Raw genomic sequence first — 21479 nt, forward strand, 5'->3', positions numbered from 1 at the left:
TGGGAGCCTTCAGAATGAAGACCCAAAGATCCAGGGAAAATTTTCCATTTTTATGATTAGCTTTGTTAACCCAAAATATCTGAGACAAGTCTCAGTCAATTTCGAAAGATAATTTTGCCCAAGGTTAAGGATGCACCGGTGACACAGCCTCAGGTCCATGATCGGCCTTCCACTGCATACACAATTTAGTCTGGTTCAGTGAATCTGCATTTTTACATAAACAATAGGGCAGAGAAAGCAATCAGATCTGCACTTGTCTCAGGTGAGCCTCAGAGAGATGACTTTGAGTTCTGTCTGTCTTTCGTCCACAAGGAATTTCCTTGGCAAATTGTGAGGGAGGTATGTAGCTTCTTATATTTGTAGCTATCTTATCCAGGAATAAAATGGGAAGCAGGTTTGCCTAACATAGTTCCCGGCTTGACTTTTCCCTTGGCTTAGTCATTTTTTCCCTTGGCTTAATGATTTATATTCCACAGGTTCAACAAAGTATGGCCAGCCATGTAGAAATATGATTGGACAAAAAGGGCATGACATACTGCTAACAGACTGAGCGGGGAAACACAGCAAAGCTGTCTGTCTAGATTCTTCTTGGCCTCTCTGTGTAGGATTCCTTCCTTATGGGTATGAGTCAGGTCTCTCTCTGGAATGGGGGTCTTATAACCCACAGTCAAACAAGATAGGTCAGGTAATTTCTTCATGGCCATATTTGCATATCTTTTGGTTCTTATCTTTTACACAGAAAGGCAGAGGGAAGGTTAGAGAAATATGTTCAGGTTTTATGGCTGGCTTTAGGGAAAAGGTCTTCTGGTTTCTATTATCCACCTTGGGGAAGAAGGATTCTAGTTTCTATGGTAGCATCAGGGGGATAATGGGCGTGAAAGACAGGCAGGAAAAGGTCAGAGAAAAACTTTTGCTTTTGAGGCTGCTTCTGAGGCCTTCATTTTTGAGGTGTTGTTTTCTGAATGTCAACAGTGGAAAAAATAATAATTAATCAAGAGTTTAGACTTTGCAATTAGGACAGATTCATGACTGAATCTCAATTACTTATATAAATTTGAGAAGGCTTCTTAAATGCTCTGAGAGCCTCATGTTCCTCATGCAATGATAGTGATAATAACACCGACACTTGTCCTTTCTCAAACATCACATCCTACCTAGAATTTAATTATCTCAATGTAAGGCTTAATACCTGTAAAATTCATAAACCCCTGAGTGAGGTAACATTTCAAGCTGATTTTGGCAACTTAACAGGTTTGATAAGTTTGATTGACATTTTGATGGCCTAGAGAGAGGGAAGTCCTGAAGATTCCAAACAGACAAGGAAGCTTTGGGGAGAGGCAAATAAGCAGAAAAGATGAAGTTACAGCAATTCAACTTCTCTCTCTCTCCTCCTCTGTAAAATGGAAATTATAATAGCAACCACATTAATACCTGTGAGGATTAAGTGAAGAATATGTGGCTCTTAATAAATATTAGCTGTTTTGTTGTTGCTCTTGAAGATGCTCAGAAGACAAATATGACTTTGTTCCCAATTTGTTTTTAGGATTTTATGTACAGACAGCATACGGATTTGGCACAGAAGAAAAGCAATGCTTTTAGACTTATTTCCTGCCTTAAGTTTTTAAAGTGGAATAAAGAGCAGTGGGTCACATAAGAGCTCATTATATGGGTCTTTCATCATAGCTTAGATCCTGACATGCTCAGGAGAGATTATGTTGCATCTGTGATATTAAAATACATCTGGGTATCTATTACTTTTTGGCCTTTTTCTATACAAAGCACAGAAGCTGAGAATCATGTCTCTTTAGAGCAAGATTGAACATACTTCTCTTTCACTGAGGGAGGTATAGGGTTCAGGGCTTAATCTTACACTTTGCTTATCCTATAACAGAAATAATAATACCTATTATTATTTATAATAGGTATGTGAAGATCCTGGGATTCCAGGGTAGATGGCCATTCTGTTAACCTGAATATGCTTGTAATGTGCAGCATTAATCTAAGAAAAGTGAAAATGTGGTGAGATTTTACTTCAAAAAATCCAAATTATATGCAACTTAAGTCATCTTCAGTAGAGTTTCAGAAATGATAGGGGAGATACAATTTGAAGTGAACTTTGAAGACAAGGTGACTTGCAATGAAGGCTATTTCTAGGGTAAAACGGACTTCGAATAGAAGGAAAGAATAAAGAAAACTGAAGGAGAACTTGAATCTGTTGCAACAAGAAACATATGGCAAATTCCAACTATCTGGAGCATACCAACTTCAAAGCAGACTGTCAAAACTGACCCTACTTATCTCATTTTAAAGCACGGGGTTCTTTCCTCAACCAAAAACACAGATGCCAGGTTACACTTTATAATTGGACTCTCCACTTTCATTAAAGGTCATTATAAGGAATTGCCACCTAAAATGTGATGTAAATATTTTTTGAGAAACCTAGTATATCACTTGCAATTCCCTCTATAAAGTACCTGCAATAAGTGCATTTTTAATATTAGATTTCAGTAATATTTTCTTCACTTGTGACATACTACTTATTTTGTTTTATCACTATGACAATGGGAGAATGGAACACTTTTGTTTTTTTTTTTTTCTTATTTCCTTAAAGTTTTAGAGTAATAGTCACATATTAACCTATAAGAAATTTAGAAAGGTTCAATTAGTTAGGCTTTCTATGACAAAAATATCTAAGTCTCTAGTTACTAAAATGTTAATGTTTATGTGGTATCATGGTCTATACTGCAGAGTCAGGGTAAAGACACATAGCTGTATTTTTTAATCAATAATTTGTTCAGTTATTTACAATCAAGAGTGTTAAGAGAACTTGGATTGCAGACAAATCTCTTATACACTTACCCAATTATATTCAATGTTTTTTCAGAAGGTTACCTTAGGACTGGCCTGGTACATACTTGCATATCTTTTGCTTCTTAATAAACACTAGCCACTATTTTCTTTTCAGTACATTTTTTTTTTCCTTCCTGGGCAGGGTAAAGAGAAGTTGATTATTCTGATAATTGCCTGTGGAGAAGTTTCTCTGGACAGAATTTTATTAAGGGCATTGAGTCTCTTTGAGGTTAACTTTTTTCTTCCCAATGACCACACTGTGAACAATGATGATGTTGTGGATTTTGAACCTGAATTTATACCAGTTCAGACATCTTTGGCTTCTTCATGCTGGCATAGACTTGCCCGGCTGAGAATTTGAAGATGCAGTGATTTTTAAAATGTATTACTGTCATTATTACAATTAGTTTACCTATTGTTCCCCCAGATATTTTTTCAACAATGTTCTGCTAAATCTGCTTGCTAATAGAACTTTAGCTTTTTCACTAAGCTTCCAGTGTGGGACTCTAATCCATTGTCAAAAGTAGTGGCCAAAACGTCCCTACTCATTGTGGCTGTGATAGAGGTGTATTGTAAAAAGAACTGATTCACACATAATTGGGGATCTCTAAGTACACTTCCAAGTTATTTAGAATTTTTATTTTGGCCCAAATATCTACAAGGTAGTGGGGAGTTATGTGAGTTTCTTAGGCCATGACAACTTGCCAGCTTTAATACCTCCAGATGAGGATGGGTTACCAGCCAGCTTGGGCCCATTTTGTAGTACCCATCCAGGACAGACATACTGGTCAGGGGCAGAAATATAACAATTCAGCAGGAAAGCTGATATGGTTGGCTAAGGTGATACATTTCATGCATTTGTGTGAACACTTCCTCCTGAATATTTGATGATTCTGGAATGGTTTGGAGAAGACTTCAAAAATAACATGTTTAGTAAAAGGGAACTGTAGGACACTGAAGAACCACTGCTCAAGACCCAATATAGCCAGCTACTGGTGATAACCATTTCAGTACTTTGTTGGCTAGGACCTAGAAGTTGGGAAGACATTTATGAGAGATTATCAAAAAGGGGAGAAGCTGTTGAAACCTTTATATGTTTCATAATCAGAATTGTTGTAAGGTGACCTAGTTCTTGATAATTATCTTCAGAAAAGCAAGGGTACAGGTTAACATAGGGGGATTTATAGGATAAGAACAGAAAGGCAGGGCAAAATATATGTTCATAGATAGACCGACTCTCCTTGCCTTGTTGACATAGTAATCAAAAAGGGAGACCACTGAAAATTTTTGCGTATTGAAAATTATTGAAAATTGTCTTCCTTTTATTTTAGGGCTTGTTAAGAAAAAACATGACCCAAAACTTGGAAATAAGGCAAAAATATTACTGCCTAACTTTTCAAAGATACTGCACTAAAGAAAGCACTGTCCCACAAGCCTGCCCAAGGGTTATCCAAGTCTGGGTAGCAAGGGGTCATTTGATTCAGGCACTACCCTGAGTGGAAAACAATGGCCCAAGACCTCGGCCAAACCCAGCTCTCCACCTGTTTCTCTACAGCTTTGAACTGAGAATGCTTTTTACAATCTTAAGTGGTTGGGAAAATATCAAAAGTAGAATAATATTTTGTCACATGTAAGTTTATATGAAATTCAAACTTCAGAAGAATTTCCTCTTCACAGACATCACATCTTCAAGAGCAAATGCTTGAGCCCTTACCTGCAAGTTATAGTAGAAAAGTCCAGAAGTCCAGCCTGGTCCTCCCCAAGTTTCCAACTCCTATGCCTAGGGGTATTTTATGCTAAATAAAACCAAGGATCTAACTTGGTTACAGCATCTAACTTTTAGCAGAGAGGCAATGCTGCGTAGAAACTGGACTTGTTAATCATACCAAGTCACTTAAGTTGGCTAGGATCCCCTACTTAGGTAGCGGCCATAAAGCCCAGGGCATCCCTGTGCCCTCAATGGTTCACTTCTGAGTGGTGGGCTTCCTGCTCCTCAATAGAGCAATCAGCAGAAAGGCCCCTAGAAAGCTACATTGTCTTCATCCACGAAGGACTCCCTGTCTCCTATTCCTCAAAGGAGGACCCGGATTCTACTTTCATTCCTCTTTTGCCATTGCATTTTATAACTTAAAAGAAATAGACGATTGTAACAGAAGAAAGAAAACTTTACATTGTGAGAAAATTTAGACCTAAAGCATATTGTATTGAGAGGACGAAAGTCTATACTGTTTAAGTAAATAGGTTCTATAAGCATACCAGAACATCACACACTGGTATTTTGAATTAAGTTGTACTTGTGTTTTGTTTCCGTGTTTTGCTGCTGTAAGGAAAGAGGAAAGCATCCCCTTTCTCGGCCCTCCTCCCACCTCCAGGCTAATTTGCAGCATTTCTACATCTCAGAGTCCACCCTTAAGATCCTTGCCACCCATTATTTTGTTTCAGAACGCTTAATCCATCAAGGAAGGTTAAATTGGATTATCCCAGTAGGGAAGGGATGGGGGCTTTGAGCATGAGGGATTATCCCCGTAATGGGCTACTGGTGTGTGTGTGTGTGTGTGTGTGTGTGTGTGTGCGCGTCCTGCTAGTGTTGAATGACGGAGACCTGAGTCTGGATTCTACGCTCCGGCGTAGAATGGGTTAAAGATGCCCCCAGCCAGGTAGAGCCAGACTGGGAGTTGCGCAAGGTCTCAACCCCTTAAAAGCCGCCCCTCAAATTGAAGATGAGTAAATCATAGTTCGTAAATCAGAAAAATTATCCAGTAGTACGTTACTCTGTTTATTTCCGTTTCGTCATCCCTGAGTCTTGGGTCAAGTCCATCCCAGCTCTGTCCTCCAGGAATCAAGGGAAATACGCAAACCCGCGGTGGGTTCGCAGCCGTAGGAAGGACAAACCATGCCCCCGCGGCGGCGGCCGCCCGGCGTTAGCTGCCTGAGAGAATCTCAGTGGCCGGCCAGTTCCCGCCTTGGTGAGGATTCTCCCTCCCGCGAGAACTTCTGGAATGCCGCCGGGCCAGATTTTGCAGCTGAGGCCTCCGACGCCACTAATATTGGGCCAAGGAGGGAGTGCTGCTCTTCCTTATAGGGTTTTAGCGAAAGTTAAGTAAGCCAATTAATGTGCAAAACACACAGTCTGGAACAATACAGAGCTCTATAAATGGTCTCCATTATTATCATTATCCGTTAGTTATAACTGGGGATGAAAAAAAAACCGACAAAAACCTGGAGAACCGGAAAGGTCTGCAAAAGGGGCGGAACGCGGGAACTTAGATTTGGGGAAGGGGTAGCGGGGGAGAACCCACACAAGCAGCCAATCCAGCTGTCCCGGGGAGGAAGAGGAGGAGTCAAGGCCCGCCCCGGGTCTCCGCACTGCTTACTCCCGCGCGGTGAGGTGGGCATAGCTGCCGCTCTGTGGCTCGCTTGGTTCCCTTAGTCCGGAGCGCTCGCCCACTGCAGCTTCCTTTCCCGTGCAGACATGGCCTCTGGCACCACCACCACCGCCGTGAAGGTGAGATGAGCCCTCCCAGCCGCAGCGGTTCGCCCTGCCGGAAGCCTTCTCGCCTCCGCCCCCGGGGACCGCGCCTCCGGGGGCCATGCGCCCGTCCCGTGCGCCCCTGCCGCCGCGCGGAGGGACTGGGGCGCGGCACTCGGGACTCACTTGCCGCGCGAGGAGAGGGTACGCTTGCAAATGATCCCCCTGCCGCCAGCCAACACACACACACATAAACACACACCACCTTTTGGCTTATCTGCACCCGCACCCCGTAGGGCGTAGGCACCCCTTTAGAGAGAGGGGTCGTGGATGGGAGAGGCTGCGCCCATGCCTCCACCACTCCTGAGAACCACTCTTCTCCTAAGAAAGACACCTGGCTGGAGTCAGCAGGTGTCCGGGCGCCTGCAGCTTCTGTGACCGTCTCCTGGTGCCTTGCGGGACTCCAGCTTCCGCTCTCTGACTCTGCTTGCTGCCTGTGGCCCACGTGGGAGAACTGCTTAGTTGCTCTTTTGTATGCTTCCGGCTTCTTTTTCCTCCAAACGTAGGCCTTCTCCGTGCTGAAGTTTTCCCCAGCAGCATAATACTGTAGGGATTCTGAGACTTTCTTCGAAAAGGAGTACAGGCGTCCGTTTTTAGGGCTGCACGGTTTGGAGGCCTCTGGCTTGAAACTGCTTTGTTTTGCAGCCTTGCAAGTTAGAGTTCGATTTCCTTGTGCCCTAGGCCCTGAGAGGCCTTGATACAAGGGATCATCGTGCGGTGGGAAGCTTTGTGCTGAGGAGGGCACTAGTTCTGAGAGTAGCAGCTGGCTTCCCTGGGGTTTTAAACAGTTCTCTCCTGGTTAGTATTCCGAGAGAGAATTACAGCACATAAAGAAAAATCGATGATAAAACTTAACACCTCTTCTAGGCAGTTCATTACTGGCTAAGAACGCAGTTAACTTGTTTGATTTTTAGAAATTTTTGGATTATGGGATAGGAAGGTCTGCGGTCTTCTCTAAAGCATCTCGATTCCCTACACTCGACTGCAGTTTTCCCGGGAAAAGGCGAATCTCTGCGGTCAGTGTGTAATCAGCCAGATTAGTTTATTAAGCCCTTGCGGGTGAGCCACTTAGAATGAGAGGAATGGTGAAGGATGTTGCATCCAGACTTACATATGAAACTTATTTTGTCGTTTTGAAAAGAATCTTGCATCCAGCAAATATTTATAGAAGGCCTCTCCCCTGCCTTCATGGTTTGACGGAAACAAGGCAGAAATGGTTTTCATGAAACTCGTGTGAAGTATGTGACTTCTCTTAGGTGCTCATCTATAAACTGAGAATTTTACTGCAGAATTTGCTAGGAGGGCTAGAATTGTATTGTCTATGTTGCACATGGTAGAAGCTTATTAAGTGGTAATGCTTATAAGTGGGGGAACTGAGATTAATTTTGAATGATCTTTTCCCCAACAATTATTAAGTTATTGTGTTAGGTATCATTAGGCCACAACTTTTCACCTTACCCTTGCAGGAATACACTTCAAGTGCCATTAAAAACAGAGAAATGGTGTTTAAAACAGTCTTACTTTAATCTGGTTAGCATTCTCCCTGCCACACGGTTTCCCTTCAAATTAATGCAGTGCATTTAAGTGCAGAATGGGCAATGTGATTCCCAGAGACCTGATGTAAATATTGAATAATGTGTATTTTTGGTCTTGGCAAGCTTCTGGATATAAAATTAAGAGGTACATATGGTGCTAGGACTGCCTGCTGATTTCTCTTTTAGTTTAGAACAGATGACAGCTTTGCTGTAGAGATTCCATGATGCCAGCACCGTATTCCCCAGACTTCTAAGGCAACATTCTGTATAGAAAATGTGAGGTGCCAGTGTCCAGAGCAAAAAAGGTTAATAAAAACCATGTCCTATTCCCAAATTATAGAATAATGGGGCTGGAGTGTTCCTTCAAGACCATCTGTATAGCCACACAAACCCCTTTTGCGGGTGTAAAGTTGAGGCCCAGAAAGGTCAGCTAAGGTGTCCAGAATTACACAGCTGGACCTAGATAACGACAGAATTGGGCCTAGAGCCTGGCATTCCACCAACTGGATGTGAGGCATTTCTGAAATCTGAAGGGTGGTCTCTCTGCCCTGTTTTCTTGTGACTTAATGCACAATTAAAATGAGCCCTTGATAGAATGTCCATCTTGAAGAGGGAGGCAGAGTGCATGCAGAAAGCAGGCTGCCTCCAGTGCCCGCTGGACACCACCCAGGTATAGGTATAGGAGGCACATGTGTGTCTGAACCCCATTGGTGTCACGGGCAGGTCCTTTGAGAGGTTGCTGGATTTAAATACAGTAACATGTAACACACTCAGCCCAGTTCTAGGTACTCCTTTAATGTCATCCCAAGTACCTCTCTTCTTAAAATAGAGATTTGAACAGGGGGTGGATCTTAAATTCATTCTCAATTTGAGAGGTGCAGTTAACTCATGCAAGTGAAAGATTCCACTGAGTTTTGGATTGGCAGTATAATATTTGGCATATCTTTCAAATCTAGCCATCTACTGGTGGAATCCTATTCAAAAGTACTTATTGAATACCTGCTAGGCACTGGGGATGCAGCTTTGAGTAAGCGAGGCCTTTATTTTCTTCAAGTTTATATTCTAGTCAGGGTGGGAAACCAACTGACATGAAAGTGAAACAGCAATAAGATTCCACTGGGTGAGGGGTGTCAGAAAAGACTCCTAGGGAGGTGGATTTTAAGCTGTGCAATAGTCTGCCTCCAGAATCTGTATGTTGAAACCTAATTGCCAATGTGATGGTTTTAGAAGATGGGGCCTTTGGGCGTGATTGGGTCGTAAAGGTGGAGCCCTCATGAATGGAATCAGTGCCCTTACAAAAGAGGCCCCAGAGAGCTGCCTTATTCCCTCTACTAAGTGAGAGGACACCATCTATGAGCCAAAACGTGGGCCTTCCTCAGACACTGAATCTGCTGTGACCTTGAACTTGCTAAGCCTCCAGACTGAGAAATTTCTGCTGTTTATAAGCCACCCAGCCCTAAGATATTTTGTTACAGCAGCCTGAATGGACTTAAGCTGATAGTGAAAATAAGGATAAAGATCCAAGTGAAGACCTGAGGAGAGAGATGGGGGTCGGAGAGCGAAAACCAAGATGTCACAGAAGTGAGCTCAGTGTAGTAGGAATGGAAATCACGGATGCCCAGTGAGAACTGGGTGGACGCAGCTCATAAGGCCATCCTTGTATACCCGCGATGAAGAATTTTGATTTTAAATGTTTTGGAAACTGTTGAAGGGTTAAGAGTGGGAGGTAGCATTTGATTTACATTTTAAAATGATTACCCTGGCTGTTGTGTACAGAATAGCCTGTGGGCAGGGGAAGAGCTAAGAGATCAGGCCAGAAGTGCTGGGGCTGAAGTCTAGGGTGGGAGCCATGGAGGTGGTGAGGAATAATCAGATTGGGGATAGAATTTGCAGGTAGAACAGAGAGATGGGTAAGATGTGGGGAGTGCAGGAAGAAGAACAGGATGATTTCTGCCTTTGACCTGGAAAACCAAAAAAATGATGATACTGGTGGATCATTTCAAAGTGGGCGATAAGGGGCCACGAGTGACTCCTTGGAGCCAAGGAGGGTGAGTGTAGGATTCCTTCCTCCCAGATGCTGCTGGTTAGGGGGCCAGAGGCTGGGATGCTGAGGGGCCTCTTTACTGTAGGAGCAGGGTGGGTGGCAGGTTGAGGGAGGGAGGAAGCCACCTGGAGTGAGAGTAATTCGAACAGTCTTTTTTGTGGTTCACTGCAGTGAGAGGTGGTCCAGGCAGGGAGTGAGGATATTACTGGGGGAGGGGGGGTTAGCCATGGAGAGAGGCAGCAGGAGCCAGAGGCTATGGGATTAACACTGTCATTGTCTGAGAGGACCTCAGGGAGACATTGTCCTCCAGCATCAGCCAAGGGCAGGTGGTATTCCTGACAGAGGGCCAAACCAGTCTTTGGCACCCAGATAGAGGGCATTCTGGAGGGCTCCTGCAGAGTACCATGGCTCCCCTGGGCAGCCTCCCAGCTTTCATTCTGGGAGATTAAAAATAAGACTTGGCCAGGCGCAGTGGCTCATGCCTGTAATCCCAACACTTTGGGAGGCCCAGCTGGGCAGATTACCTGAGCTCAGAAGTTCAAGACCAGCCTGGGCAACATGGTGAAACCCCATCTCTAAAAAAGTACAAAAATTAGCCAGGCACAGTGCTGCACACATGTAATCCCAGGTACTCAGGAGGCCAAGGTGGGCGAATCCCTTGAGCCTAGGAGGTAGAGTTTGCAGTGAGCAGAGACTGCGCCATTGCACTCCAGCCTGGGCGACAGAGTAAGATCCTGTCTCAAAATAATAATAATAACAACAACTTGTTAATCATGGTTGCTGTGACAAGGAGGGGATATGGTCCCATTGTAGGTTGGTAGTGAGCTATAAACATAATGATATTAAGGGAGATGGACAAGTCATGGTTTGTAGACTGTGGAATATGGGCCTTTACACTCTGCTTTGCTGTCTCGAGTGTGGCCTGCAAGGGCCTTTAGCCTGAAAGTCCTTGTGTGGCTATCTGAAACTGAGGACAACCCGCAGGCCCCATTTGAAAATCAAATGACCAACAAGCCTTCATTTTTTTTGCCTAGGGACACAAGGGCATTTTGGGCAGGACAATTATTTCATTTGTAGGACTGTCCCAAGCATTGCAGGACATGGAGTACAACCCTTAACCCCCTCCGCGGAAATGCCAGTAGCGCTCCCCCTAGTCTTGACAGCCAGAAATAGCCCTGTTTCCAGACACCCCCAGGAGAGCTGTTTGACATTTAGTTGAGGACCCCAAGGCTAAATCCCAAAAAAGGCTACCTGCTGAAGAGAGGTGGGAGCAGCCAGGTTTTGTACTGCTCAGCAGAGTAAAAGGAGGAAATAAGGGCTTTTTTTGTTGCTTTGAGGAAGTTTATTTTGATTTTTTATTTTTGCCAGGAGTGGTAGGGTATACAGAAACAGTGACTGATAGTAATACATTATTTCACTTTATTCTCTTGATAATTGTATGGATTAGTAAAAATCTTACCCCTATAGGTACAGTTGAGGAAGCAGTTAAGGAAAATGTTTGTATGCAGTGGATTCTGGATCCTTATCTGTGGCTGTAGTCATGGCATTCCAGCCCGTGCCTCAAAAGCATCTAAAGCAGTGGTTCTCAAAGCGTGTCATGCATTCATATCACCTGGTCATTTGCTAGAAATGCAAGTTCATAGGCCCCATCCCAGTCCCAGTGAATCAGAAACTCTGAGGCTGGGGCCCAGCAATCTAGGTTTTGACAAGCCTTAGAATATTCAGATGTCCACTGAAGTTTGACAGCCACTGACCTAGAGAGCTTTAGAAAGGGTGGCCATCTACATTTTTAACAAGTTCTTCCCTTAGTGTAATAGTTTCCTGTTTGCTGCTATAACAGTTTTCACAAATGGAGTGGCTTAAGACAACACACATGAGGCCGGGCATGGTGGCCACTTTGGGAGGCTGAGGTGGGTAGACTCCTTGAACTCAGGCGTTCAAGACCATCCTGGGCAAGCATGGTCAAACCCCATCGCTGCAAAAAATACAAAAAACTTAGCCAGGCGTGGTGGTGCACGCTTGTAGTTCAGCTCCTTGGGGGCTGAGGCAGGAGGATCACTTGAACCCAGAAGGTTGAGGCTGCAGTGAGCTTAGATTTCACCACTGCACTCCAGCAGCCTGGGTGACAAAGTGAGACTGTTTCCAAAACACACACACACACACACACACACACACACACACACACACACACACGTATTCTCTTACAGTTCTGGAGTCCACAAATGCAAAATGAGTCTTACAGGGCTAAAATTAACATGTGTATCAGGCTGATTCCTCTTAGAAAAACCATTTCCTTGCCGTTTTCAGTCTTCTGAACCTGTAGAACCATGAGCTAAATAAGCCTCTTTTCTTTATAAATTACCCTGTCTCAGGTATTCTGTTATAGCAGCAGAAAACAGACTAAGAAAACTGTTGTGCTTGTAAGAGATTGGGACACAGACACATACAGAGGGAAGACCATGTGAAGACACATGGAGAACGCTGCCATCTACAAGCCAAGGAGACTGACCTTAGAAGAAATCAATCCCACTCTCACCTTAATGTTGGACTTCTAGCCTCCAGAACTGTGAGGAGATAAGTTTCTGTTGCTTATGGGGAAAACCCGTTTCCTTGCCTTTTTCAGCTCCTGGAGGCACCAGCACTTCTTGGCCCATGGCGCCACATCATGTCCGCTTTTCTCTCCCTCTGCTTCTATCATTATATCACTTTCTTCCTCATTTGACCTTCTTGCCTCCTTGTGATTTCATTTAGGTCCCACCCAGATAATCTAGGATCATCTCCCCATCTCAAGATCCTGGATTTAATCATATTTGAGGTAACATTCCCAGGTTCTGGGAATTAGGATGTAGCTAGGATCTCTTTGGGACGGGGCATTGTTCAGCTTGCCACACTCAGCCCATGTTTTAAAAATTTATGGTCTAGGAGCCGGGCGCGGTGGCTCATGCCTGTAATCCCAGCACTTTGGGAGGCCGAGGCGGGCAGATCATGAGGTCAGAAGATCTAGACCATCCTGGCTAACACGGTGAAACCCCGTCTCTACTAAAAATACAAAAAATTAGCCGGCCATGGTGGCGGGCGCCTGTAGTCCCAGCTACTTGGGAGACTGAGGCAGGAGAATGGTGTGAACCCAGGAGGCAGAGCTTGCAGTGAGCCGAGATCGCACCACTGCACTCCAGCCTGGGCGACAGAGCAAGACTCCGTCTCAAAAAAAAAAAAGAAAGAAATTTATGATCTAGGTCCTAGAGCAGGTTGCTCAGTTCTGAGGGCACTTTAGAACCACCTGCGGAGCTTTAAACACAAACTACGCCTTGCCCAACTAATCATAATCCCTGGGGCCTGGGCTTTGGTATTGAAAGTTGGAGAGAGGGAATGTCCTGATATCCAGCACCTGGTTCAGGAGGGTGGGTGGGTCCCACTGTTGCTCCACAAGCATAGGAGAGCTCTAACAAAGTATACATTAGAGAAAATCCTCCTCTAAAAATATCTGGCCATTTCAGCAGGTGAAGTGTCTCTTTAAGAGGGTGTCTGCCCTTTAGACTGGTATCTGTACTTTGCAAGGGGCGTTTGGTCAAATAAAAACCATGGATGTTTTGAGCACTTGCATCATCCAAGCTTCTCTGACTAAAATATACAGTCACTGTATTAGTTCGCTAGGACTGCTATAACGAAGCGCTACAGACTGGGTAGCTTATGCAACAGAAGCATCATCTCCTCACAGCACTGGAGGTTAGAAGTCCAAGATCAAGGTGAGATCAAGGTGGATTTCTTGTAAGGTCAGTCTGCTTGGCTTGTAGATGGCAATGTTCTCCATTTGTCTTCACAGGGTCTTCCTTCTGTGTGTGGTTCTATCCCAATCTTATAAGGACAACAGTTTTCTTAGTCTGTTTTCTGTTGCAGTAACAGAATACCTGAGACAGGGTAATTTATAAAGAGAAGAGGTTTATTTAAAAGAAATGAAAGGGAGACCAGGGAGATAGGAAAAGGAAACAAAAAAGAGAGAGACAAACTTTGCTTCATAACAACCCACTCTCACTGGAACTAATCCAACCCAATGAGAGCAAGAACACCCTCCCCTGGGACTGCATTAATCCCTTAATGGGGGCGGATTATTACCATGGCTCATGACTCAAACTCCCCTTAAAGGTACTACCACCCAGCATCACTATATTTGGGGACCAAGCCTCAACATGAGTTTTGAAGATGACCACATTCAAACCATAACATGAGCTATACTGCATTAGGGCCCATCCCAGTGACCTCATTTGATCTGAATTACCTCTTTAAAAACTGCAAATACAGTCACATTCTGAGGTACTGAGAGTTGGAACTTCAACATATGAACTTAGAGGAGACACAATTCCATCCATAACCATTACCTACAAGGGTGGCCTACAGAGGGGGTGTCTTGTCAGAGATGGAGCCCCCAGCTATCCCTGTGGACCCTATTGCAGGTTTTTAACAGTCCTCACAGCCTGAGACAGTTGGTTGCTCCCTCCCATACAGCTAGGCTTCCAGGATTTTGCAAGGCCCTGACAGGCCTCAAAGCCATGTCTGCCTAATAATGAGTGCTTCTGTCTGCTGTGCTTGCCAAAATTGTTATGGCAACCAGAGCGAAAGGACTGCAATGCCCAGATCGGGCTGTGCCAGCTCCAGCTCTGGCTCGCTTACCTTATCATGAGATTGAGGCACTCAGAGGCAGCCCACCTCCCTGGCATGAGCTAGTCTCAACCGCTTGGGGTCATGGTATTTTGAGAATGCCATTATAGAGTGCTGGGTTCCTTACAGCAGTGCGCCCAGGCCTCAAAGTGATGGTGAATGGTTTCTAGGACAAAGAAGCGTCGGTAAAATCTCTTGTAGCCAGGTACTAGCGGAAATAGAGTAGGGGCTAGCATGCACCCTTTCCACATTGCTAGAAGTAACTGTTCTGACCAGGTGAGCTGGTATTTGGATAAATGCTTTTACAGTCTCAGAGAAGTCAGACCCTTGGATTGTTTTGCTCTTGAACAAAAAAAATTTTTTTTCCACTATGAAAATGCTTTCTTTGGGGTGTCTTTAGAACATGTGATGTCAAGACACAACAGCAAGTGCACATACAGTAAGACATGGCTGTCATAGAACAGATTGTGCCTGAATAAAGGGTTCACACCACTTCCACCCTTTACACAGTAACAGAAGGCTCTAGGCCACCTACCTCCTCCTTGGCTCACTCAAACTCTTCTTCCTCCTCAGCCGTGGCCTCCTGCTACTGCTGGTACTCAGACACCAGGCCGTTCATGTTGCTCTCAGCCTCAGTGAATTCCATCTCTTCCATGCCCTCGCCCATGTACCAGTACAGGAAAGCTTTGTACCGAAATACACCTGTGAACTGCCCTGAGATGCACTTGATCAGATCCTAGATAGCAGTGTTGTTGCCAGTGAAGGTGGCTGGACATCTTTAGCCCCCAGGGTGGGAAGTCACACACAGCTGTTTTTATATCTTGGGGGATCCAACCAACAAAGTAGCTGCTGTTCATGTTTTGGGCATTAAGCATTTGCCTGTCCACCTCCTTCATGGACATGTGGCCCCTGAACATGGCAGCTACCATTAGGTAGCAGCCATGGCAGAGGTTGCAGGCAGCCATCATATTCTTGGCATCAAACAACTGCCAAGTGGGCTCACGCACTATGAGGGCCCAGTACTGCTGGTTGTCCCGGCTGGTCAGCAGGGGGAAGCCATACATGAAGGGCAGGTGGGGGAATGGGACCATGTTCACGGCCAGCTTCTGCAACTCAGCATTGAGTTGACCAGGGAAGTGCAGACAGATGGTGACCCCACTCATGGTTGCAGACACCAGGTGGTTCAAGTCACTGTAGGTAGGTGTGGGCAGCTTTAGGATTCTGAAGCAGATGTCATAGAGAGCTTTATTTATTATCAATGCAGAAGGTCTAGTTTTGAGAAGTTTGGTTTGATGGTCAGTCAGTGGAAAAGTGTGGCATGAGCCACTAGCTTTTAAAATCTGTCAAGGACCTTGATTGACTCCCTATTTCAGAACTCTGTCTTGTGTAATAAAGAAGTCCTGGCTGGGCAGAAATTCCATCTCAGGTCTTGAACACATTTCCTACACAGTGTAGAATTAACTGGACTGAGGACTGACGCTTCCTGCCCAGGAGGCCTGGAAAGGTCTTGTCATTGTTTCCTGAGGGTGGATGAGGTCATTGAGAAAGAGTTTTCCTCCCCTCTGAGGTGATTCACTCAGATACCTGGAGTCACTGTTTCTGTGCTTGTTCTGTGACCTTCGTCATGAACTTGACCTCTCTGAGCAGGTTGCCTCATAACATGGAGACAAAAAAACTTTTCTAATAAGGTGTAATGTTATGAAGGACTCCAGGGGATATTGGGAGAGGGCACATCATAGTGGTTAAGCCTGAAAGACCTAGATTTCTATCCCAGCTTTGCTCCTTATGATTTGCTCTTGGACGAGGTTTTTAATTTTTGTGCCTTTCTTCGTTTGTAAAACGGGTAACATTCTATAGGGCCCATCTTATGGTCCTGATGATGAAATAAGGTAAGGCCACTGAAGCACTTAGCACAGTGCCTTTAAGTAAGTCCACGGACACAATTACTTTATTACTAAGGCAGTACTGAGTTGACACAAACTTAGAGACTCAAAGGAATGTGGATAGAATTGGGCCATCAGTGCTTGGGTACTTCATCCCGGTTGTACTTTGCTGTGGAGCCAGCAGGTGGCGACATTGGCCACATCTTAGCCCTGCTGGCCTCCATCTTAGAGGTCCAGTTTCCTGGGATGGCGGGACTCGGTTGCTACGCTTGTCCCTGTATCCCTCGCACAATGTGGGTTTCCGTAAACAACTGGACCTAGTTAAGTGACTGGATGGGCTTGCCTGCAGATCATTCCAGAGCAGTAGCCACTCTTGCTTTCATGTCCAGGGCTGCTACATGTTCCTTGCTGAGGGCTGAGTTGCCAGCTACCTAGTGCAGTCATTATGCAGCCAGGTGGTGCAAACTGAAGCTTGGGGCTGCTGAGTGAGCTCAGGGGCTCTGAATTTCAGCGGGACACCTGGTTAGCATTTCTCAACAACTGCTACAATGCTGGGCAAGTTCACCTAAACTCAGAGGGTGGCTCCAAACAAAGCCCAACTCGATTTGTGTATTTGATCGCGAGCATCCACTGTTGAATCCAGAATCTGAGATGCCATGGCTCAGGGAACACCCAGAAACAGCCAGGTCAAAGTGGTGATAAGTTAAAAAGCTAGTAGCTGAATCCCCAGGGAGTTGGCTGAGAGTAATTTCAGAGTCAACAGTTCATATCTGTGTCCCATGTGAGGACGTGGGCTGGATGATTTCTTAGCCTCCTCATGACCTGTGGTGCTTCAGAGGTTCATGGAATGAAGGATAAGATGGAGAAGCCAGGCTAAGGAAGGACTGGGATTTCCTAAAACAGTATGAATTTTTGTTATTTTCTATTGAAGTGCCGTTATTTAAATGTATTGACTTAAGTGAACACTTCTGTTGATTTGAAAGCTATAATACTGGTTACCCTTTAACAATAATGTTAAGTTCGTTGACATGAAGTATGTTAACCTGCTGTGGTTTTAATAATATACCTCCACAAGATGGCGCCAACATCAAAGCCTGGCTTTGCCACTTAAGGAAATTGTGGCGGACAGTCACAAATTATGTAACCATGTCATGGGAAATAGGCAGAGTTCTTCAGTAAAAACCTCACTAAATTGTCCTTATTTTCTTGTTAATTGTCCTTATTTTCTTGTTTGTTTTTTGTGGTTGCTTTTTTGTGTGTGTGTTTTGTTTTTTTCAGGAAACTTGAGCCAGAAAGGTAACCATTTTTTTATGTGTTGATAGGACTCAACTTGTGTAACCTGACCTGAAAATTATTTAATTCAGATGTTCACTGAATTCTTAACTCTGGAATTTTTTTCTTGAGGCCTACTTTATTTTATTTAGTTACCCATGTGACAATAGATTTAAACCTTTTCATTGAAAAACAACAATGCTCAGGTCACTTCGCATTAATTAGGTTTCTAATAAAGTTAGCCTGGCACTGTTTACTCTCTCCTTTAGGAAGTATTAGCCCAAGGAAATTTCCCTAATGATTTGTTATTTATTTTTAGTTTTAACAGTTTAGTTAATATTTATTTATTTTTGTAATTGTTCTTGTTTGTCTTTCTTAATCATCAAATTAGATCAACTCTCAGAGGGTAGTGCTAGGTTTCTTTAACTCAGACAAGGACTTTCAAGATAATCTCTGAAAAATGCAATACAATGCATGAACTTAAAAAAAACTTATAACTACCTTTTGAATTACTTATTTATATTTACATAAATGTACTTACTGAGTAATATACATGAGTATGCTATATGTATATTTACAATATATAAATATGAATTTGCATACATATATGAATGATTGTTTTCATAAATGTATATGCGGGTAACTTTTCATACTATTTCAGTCTCCTCTGTCTGCATTCTCTCCTAGCTCTGTGATTCTAATGGTGTGGGAAAGATAATCTCTCATTTCTTTATCAAATAGAACAGTGAGGAGAAATCAATACCAAATGGAATACCTAATATTTTATATCCCAGCAGTCTTCTGAACATTCTTTACTCTATAGTCCATTTGACAGAGAAACAAAATTGATCAGAAGGTACTTTCCACTACCATATTTGCCTACTTTTAGGTTTGATTTTCTAACTTGAGTTGGTTAAAGTACCTCTCTATGCTGACTTGTAATTCAGACAGTCAGAAGTAAATGTGATGTAGTCCAAAAAGGTGCCCTACGTTTTGGTTATTTATAGAATATAGAAGGCCTTCAAATATTTGTTGATTTTTATGGAAGGCTTTGAAATATTTGTTGATTGATGTTCAGTGATTTTCAGATTTCAAAAAAGTAACTAGGGCTTGGCAGGAATGGAGAAGAGCATATGAATAAATGAATTTGCTTAGAATTTATTTCTAATAAAAATTACCAAATACAATAATCTTCTCTGTCTTTTTCTCTCTTAGATTGGAATAATTGGTGGAACAGGCCTGGATGATCCAGAAATTTTAGAAGGAAGAACTGAAAAATATGTGGATACTCCATTTGGCAAGGTTAATATCCAGCTTGTGGAGACATGTTAGTTTTTTCATTTCACCTTGCTGGCCTGATTTTTGAATTAAAAAAAAAAAAAAAGAATTGCTTTTGTTTTGGCAGCCCAGGGCTGTCTGCTCCCAGCAGAGAGGGCCAGAAGTTCTACTGTTGGGTTCCATCAGCTGAGAAGGTATCTGATGGGTACCTCAGACTTTGATGTTTTGAGAAAATGGCTGAGTATGTAAATCATTTCTCATTCTGTTGCTGGAAATCAAATACTCATTTCAGACCTTAGACTCATTTCAGACTACTTTTCAAATCTACATTCACATTTTCTAATTTGGGGCCAAGAGGTCACACCATACTAATTAGGGGACAGGCTGATGACTAATAGGATGAATTTTGTTACGAAGTGGCATTTGAATGGAAAGAATTGTTTTGGGGAATGAGAACATACCTGATGTTAGTTGAATGTGTAACTGAGCTAGAAATAAAACGCTCCTCCTTTTATAGGAGAGGTTGCTTGTTCTCCAAGCCCATGTCACTCAGCCTAGGCCAGGGTGAGGGTGTCTGCATTCTCCTAATTCCATATGGCTACGTCCTCTGGTGCTTCTGTAAGATCTCTCTCTCTGGCTGTCCCAACCAAACCCTCCTTTGCAGCTAAATTCTTAGGTTGACCTTGTATGCTCCTAGTCCTGCAGTCATCCTGGTTCATTTTCTTAAACCCCTCGGTTCTAAGGGTCTTTCCAGCCTTTGTTACCTCAAGTCATTTCCATGATCATCTTAGATCTGGTTAACACAAGCAGACATTTCCAGTGCTGAATTCTTAGTGTCATGACAGTGGCTTCTTATCCTTTCTGCCTTTCACCTTCACACCTGTTCTCGAACCTGCCCAATAACCTTGACACATCTAAATTTGACCAGTCTACCATCAGAGTTCCCTGGGGTACTCGTTACAAATAGATCTGACTAAATGGTACCTACACAGGTGCCCATGGTAACCTTGAGTCCTGTGAATCTATGCCTGCAGAGGGATCAATAAGTAATTGATTAAATGACTATATTGATAATCAGATCTTGCCTCTTCTCTAAGTTGTATCCTCAGAGTCTTCAGATTCCATGAGTCCTGTTGTGGTTGAACAATTTTAATTTACATACCTGTTTTTAAATCACTGAGTTAAATATCATTTTGTCATTGCATGCAGCCATCTGATGCCTTAATTTTGGGGAAGATAAAAAATGTTGATTGCGTCCTCCTTGCAAGGTATGGTATTTTAAGCTTTTTGGATGTTACTACTAAAGGATAATTTAAATTTAACTTAAATTCTGGAAAGAGTAAAGATACAGGTATGAGCTTTTGTATGTTGGCAGAATTAGAACATCTTAGTAACCTTTATTTACAATGTTTCATTTTTGGTTAAGTTATATTGACTTAGGAGATAAAAGATCTCATGCTCTTGCCCCTTAGATTGGGAAAGTAGATCAGATGACTAAAATCAAAGCTCTGGTTTTAGTCCTAACTGCAAGAAGAAATGTTTTGTTCATTTTTTTTCCCCCTTCTTATAAAGATAAAGAAAAACAATGCATCATTAATGACCTCTTGCTAGTAGTAGTTATATGTCTGTGGGAAGTGGGCTTAGGGCTTCTGAAGTGGGCTACTTGTGTCTGTGCTGTTGTTTCCTTAAGGAGGCTAGTGCTGCTCCATATTACAGAGAAGGCCAAGTCATTTTTATCCCATTGTTAGAAGTTAGTCAAGATATATGTATGAGTTCTCTACTGTTGTGTAACAAATTACCACAAATTTAGCAGCTTAAAAGAGCACACATCATCTCCCCGTTCCTGTTGGTCAGAAGTCTGGCACAGCTTAGCCAGTCCTCTGCTTGGGGTCGCACAAGGCCCCACAAGGCATATTCAAGGACTGAGTCCCCATCTGGAGCTTGAGGTCCTTGTTCAAGCTCATGTGGTTGCAGGAGAATTCACTCCCTAGAAGTTACAGGGCGGAGGCCTTTGGCTCCTAGAAGTGGTTCACTGCCGTGTGGCCTGCTCCACAGGCCGTTCACTTGACTGCAGCTTGAATAGCAAGAATGCTATTAGGATATGGCAAAGGTGCTAGAAGTCACCTCCATGGTTAGGCTGTACCTTGCAAGCATGCAGGAGGCCGGCAGGAGAATCTCTCGTGCATGCTTGCAAGGTAGAGCCTAATCGTGGAAGTGACTTATAGCACATTTACTATTTTTCTATTGGCTGGATGCAAGTCCCAGGTTCACTGACACTTTATACAGAGCATGACAGTGGGGACCGCACTAGGGTCTGTCTGCCACTCTACATTTTTGAAACAGAAGTGGCTTCTCAGAATCCAGTGAACCTAAATTTTAGTTTTAGTTGGTCACTGGAGTGGGTTCTAGGAAGACCGCCTGTGTTAGTCTGT

General features: G+C 43.5%; 1 protein-coding gene across 2 annotated transcripts in view; it reads left to right on the forward strand.

Moving 5' to 3' along the window:
* The first annotated feature begins 6116 nt into the window (after nt 1-6116).
* The window catches only part of MTAP (methylthioadenosine phosphorylase), a 151821-nt gene continuing 136458 nt past the window's right edge, over nt 6117-21479 (forward strand). The window contains exons 1-3 of one of the 2 annotated variants that reach the window (XM_012500770.2): nt 6117-6355; nt 18985-19071; nt 20257-20315. In XM_012500770.2, the coding sequence (XP_012356224.1) occupies nt 6323-6355; nt 18985-19071; nt 20257-20315 (179 nt within the window). In that variant the 5' untranslated portion in view covers nt 6117-6322. The remainder of the gene's footprint in view (nt 6356-18984; nt 19072-20256; nt 20316-21479) is intronic. The other variant, XM_003260362.3, reaches the window with a different exon arrangement.

The sequence above is a fragment of the Nomascus leucogenys genome, chromosome 1a (genome assembly GCF_006542625.1).
Source record: "Nomascus leucogenys isolate Asia chromosome 1a, Asia_NLE_v1, whole genome shotgun sequence".
Classification (NCBI taxonomy): Eukaryota; Metazoa; Chordata; class Mammalia; order Primates; family Hylobatidae; genus Nomascus; species Nomascus leucogenys.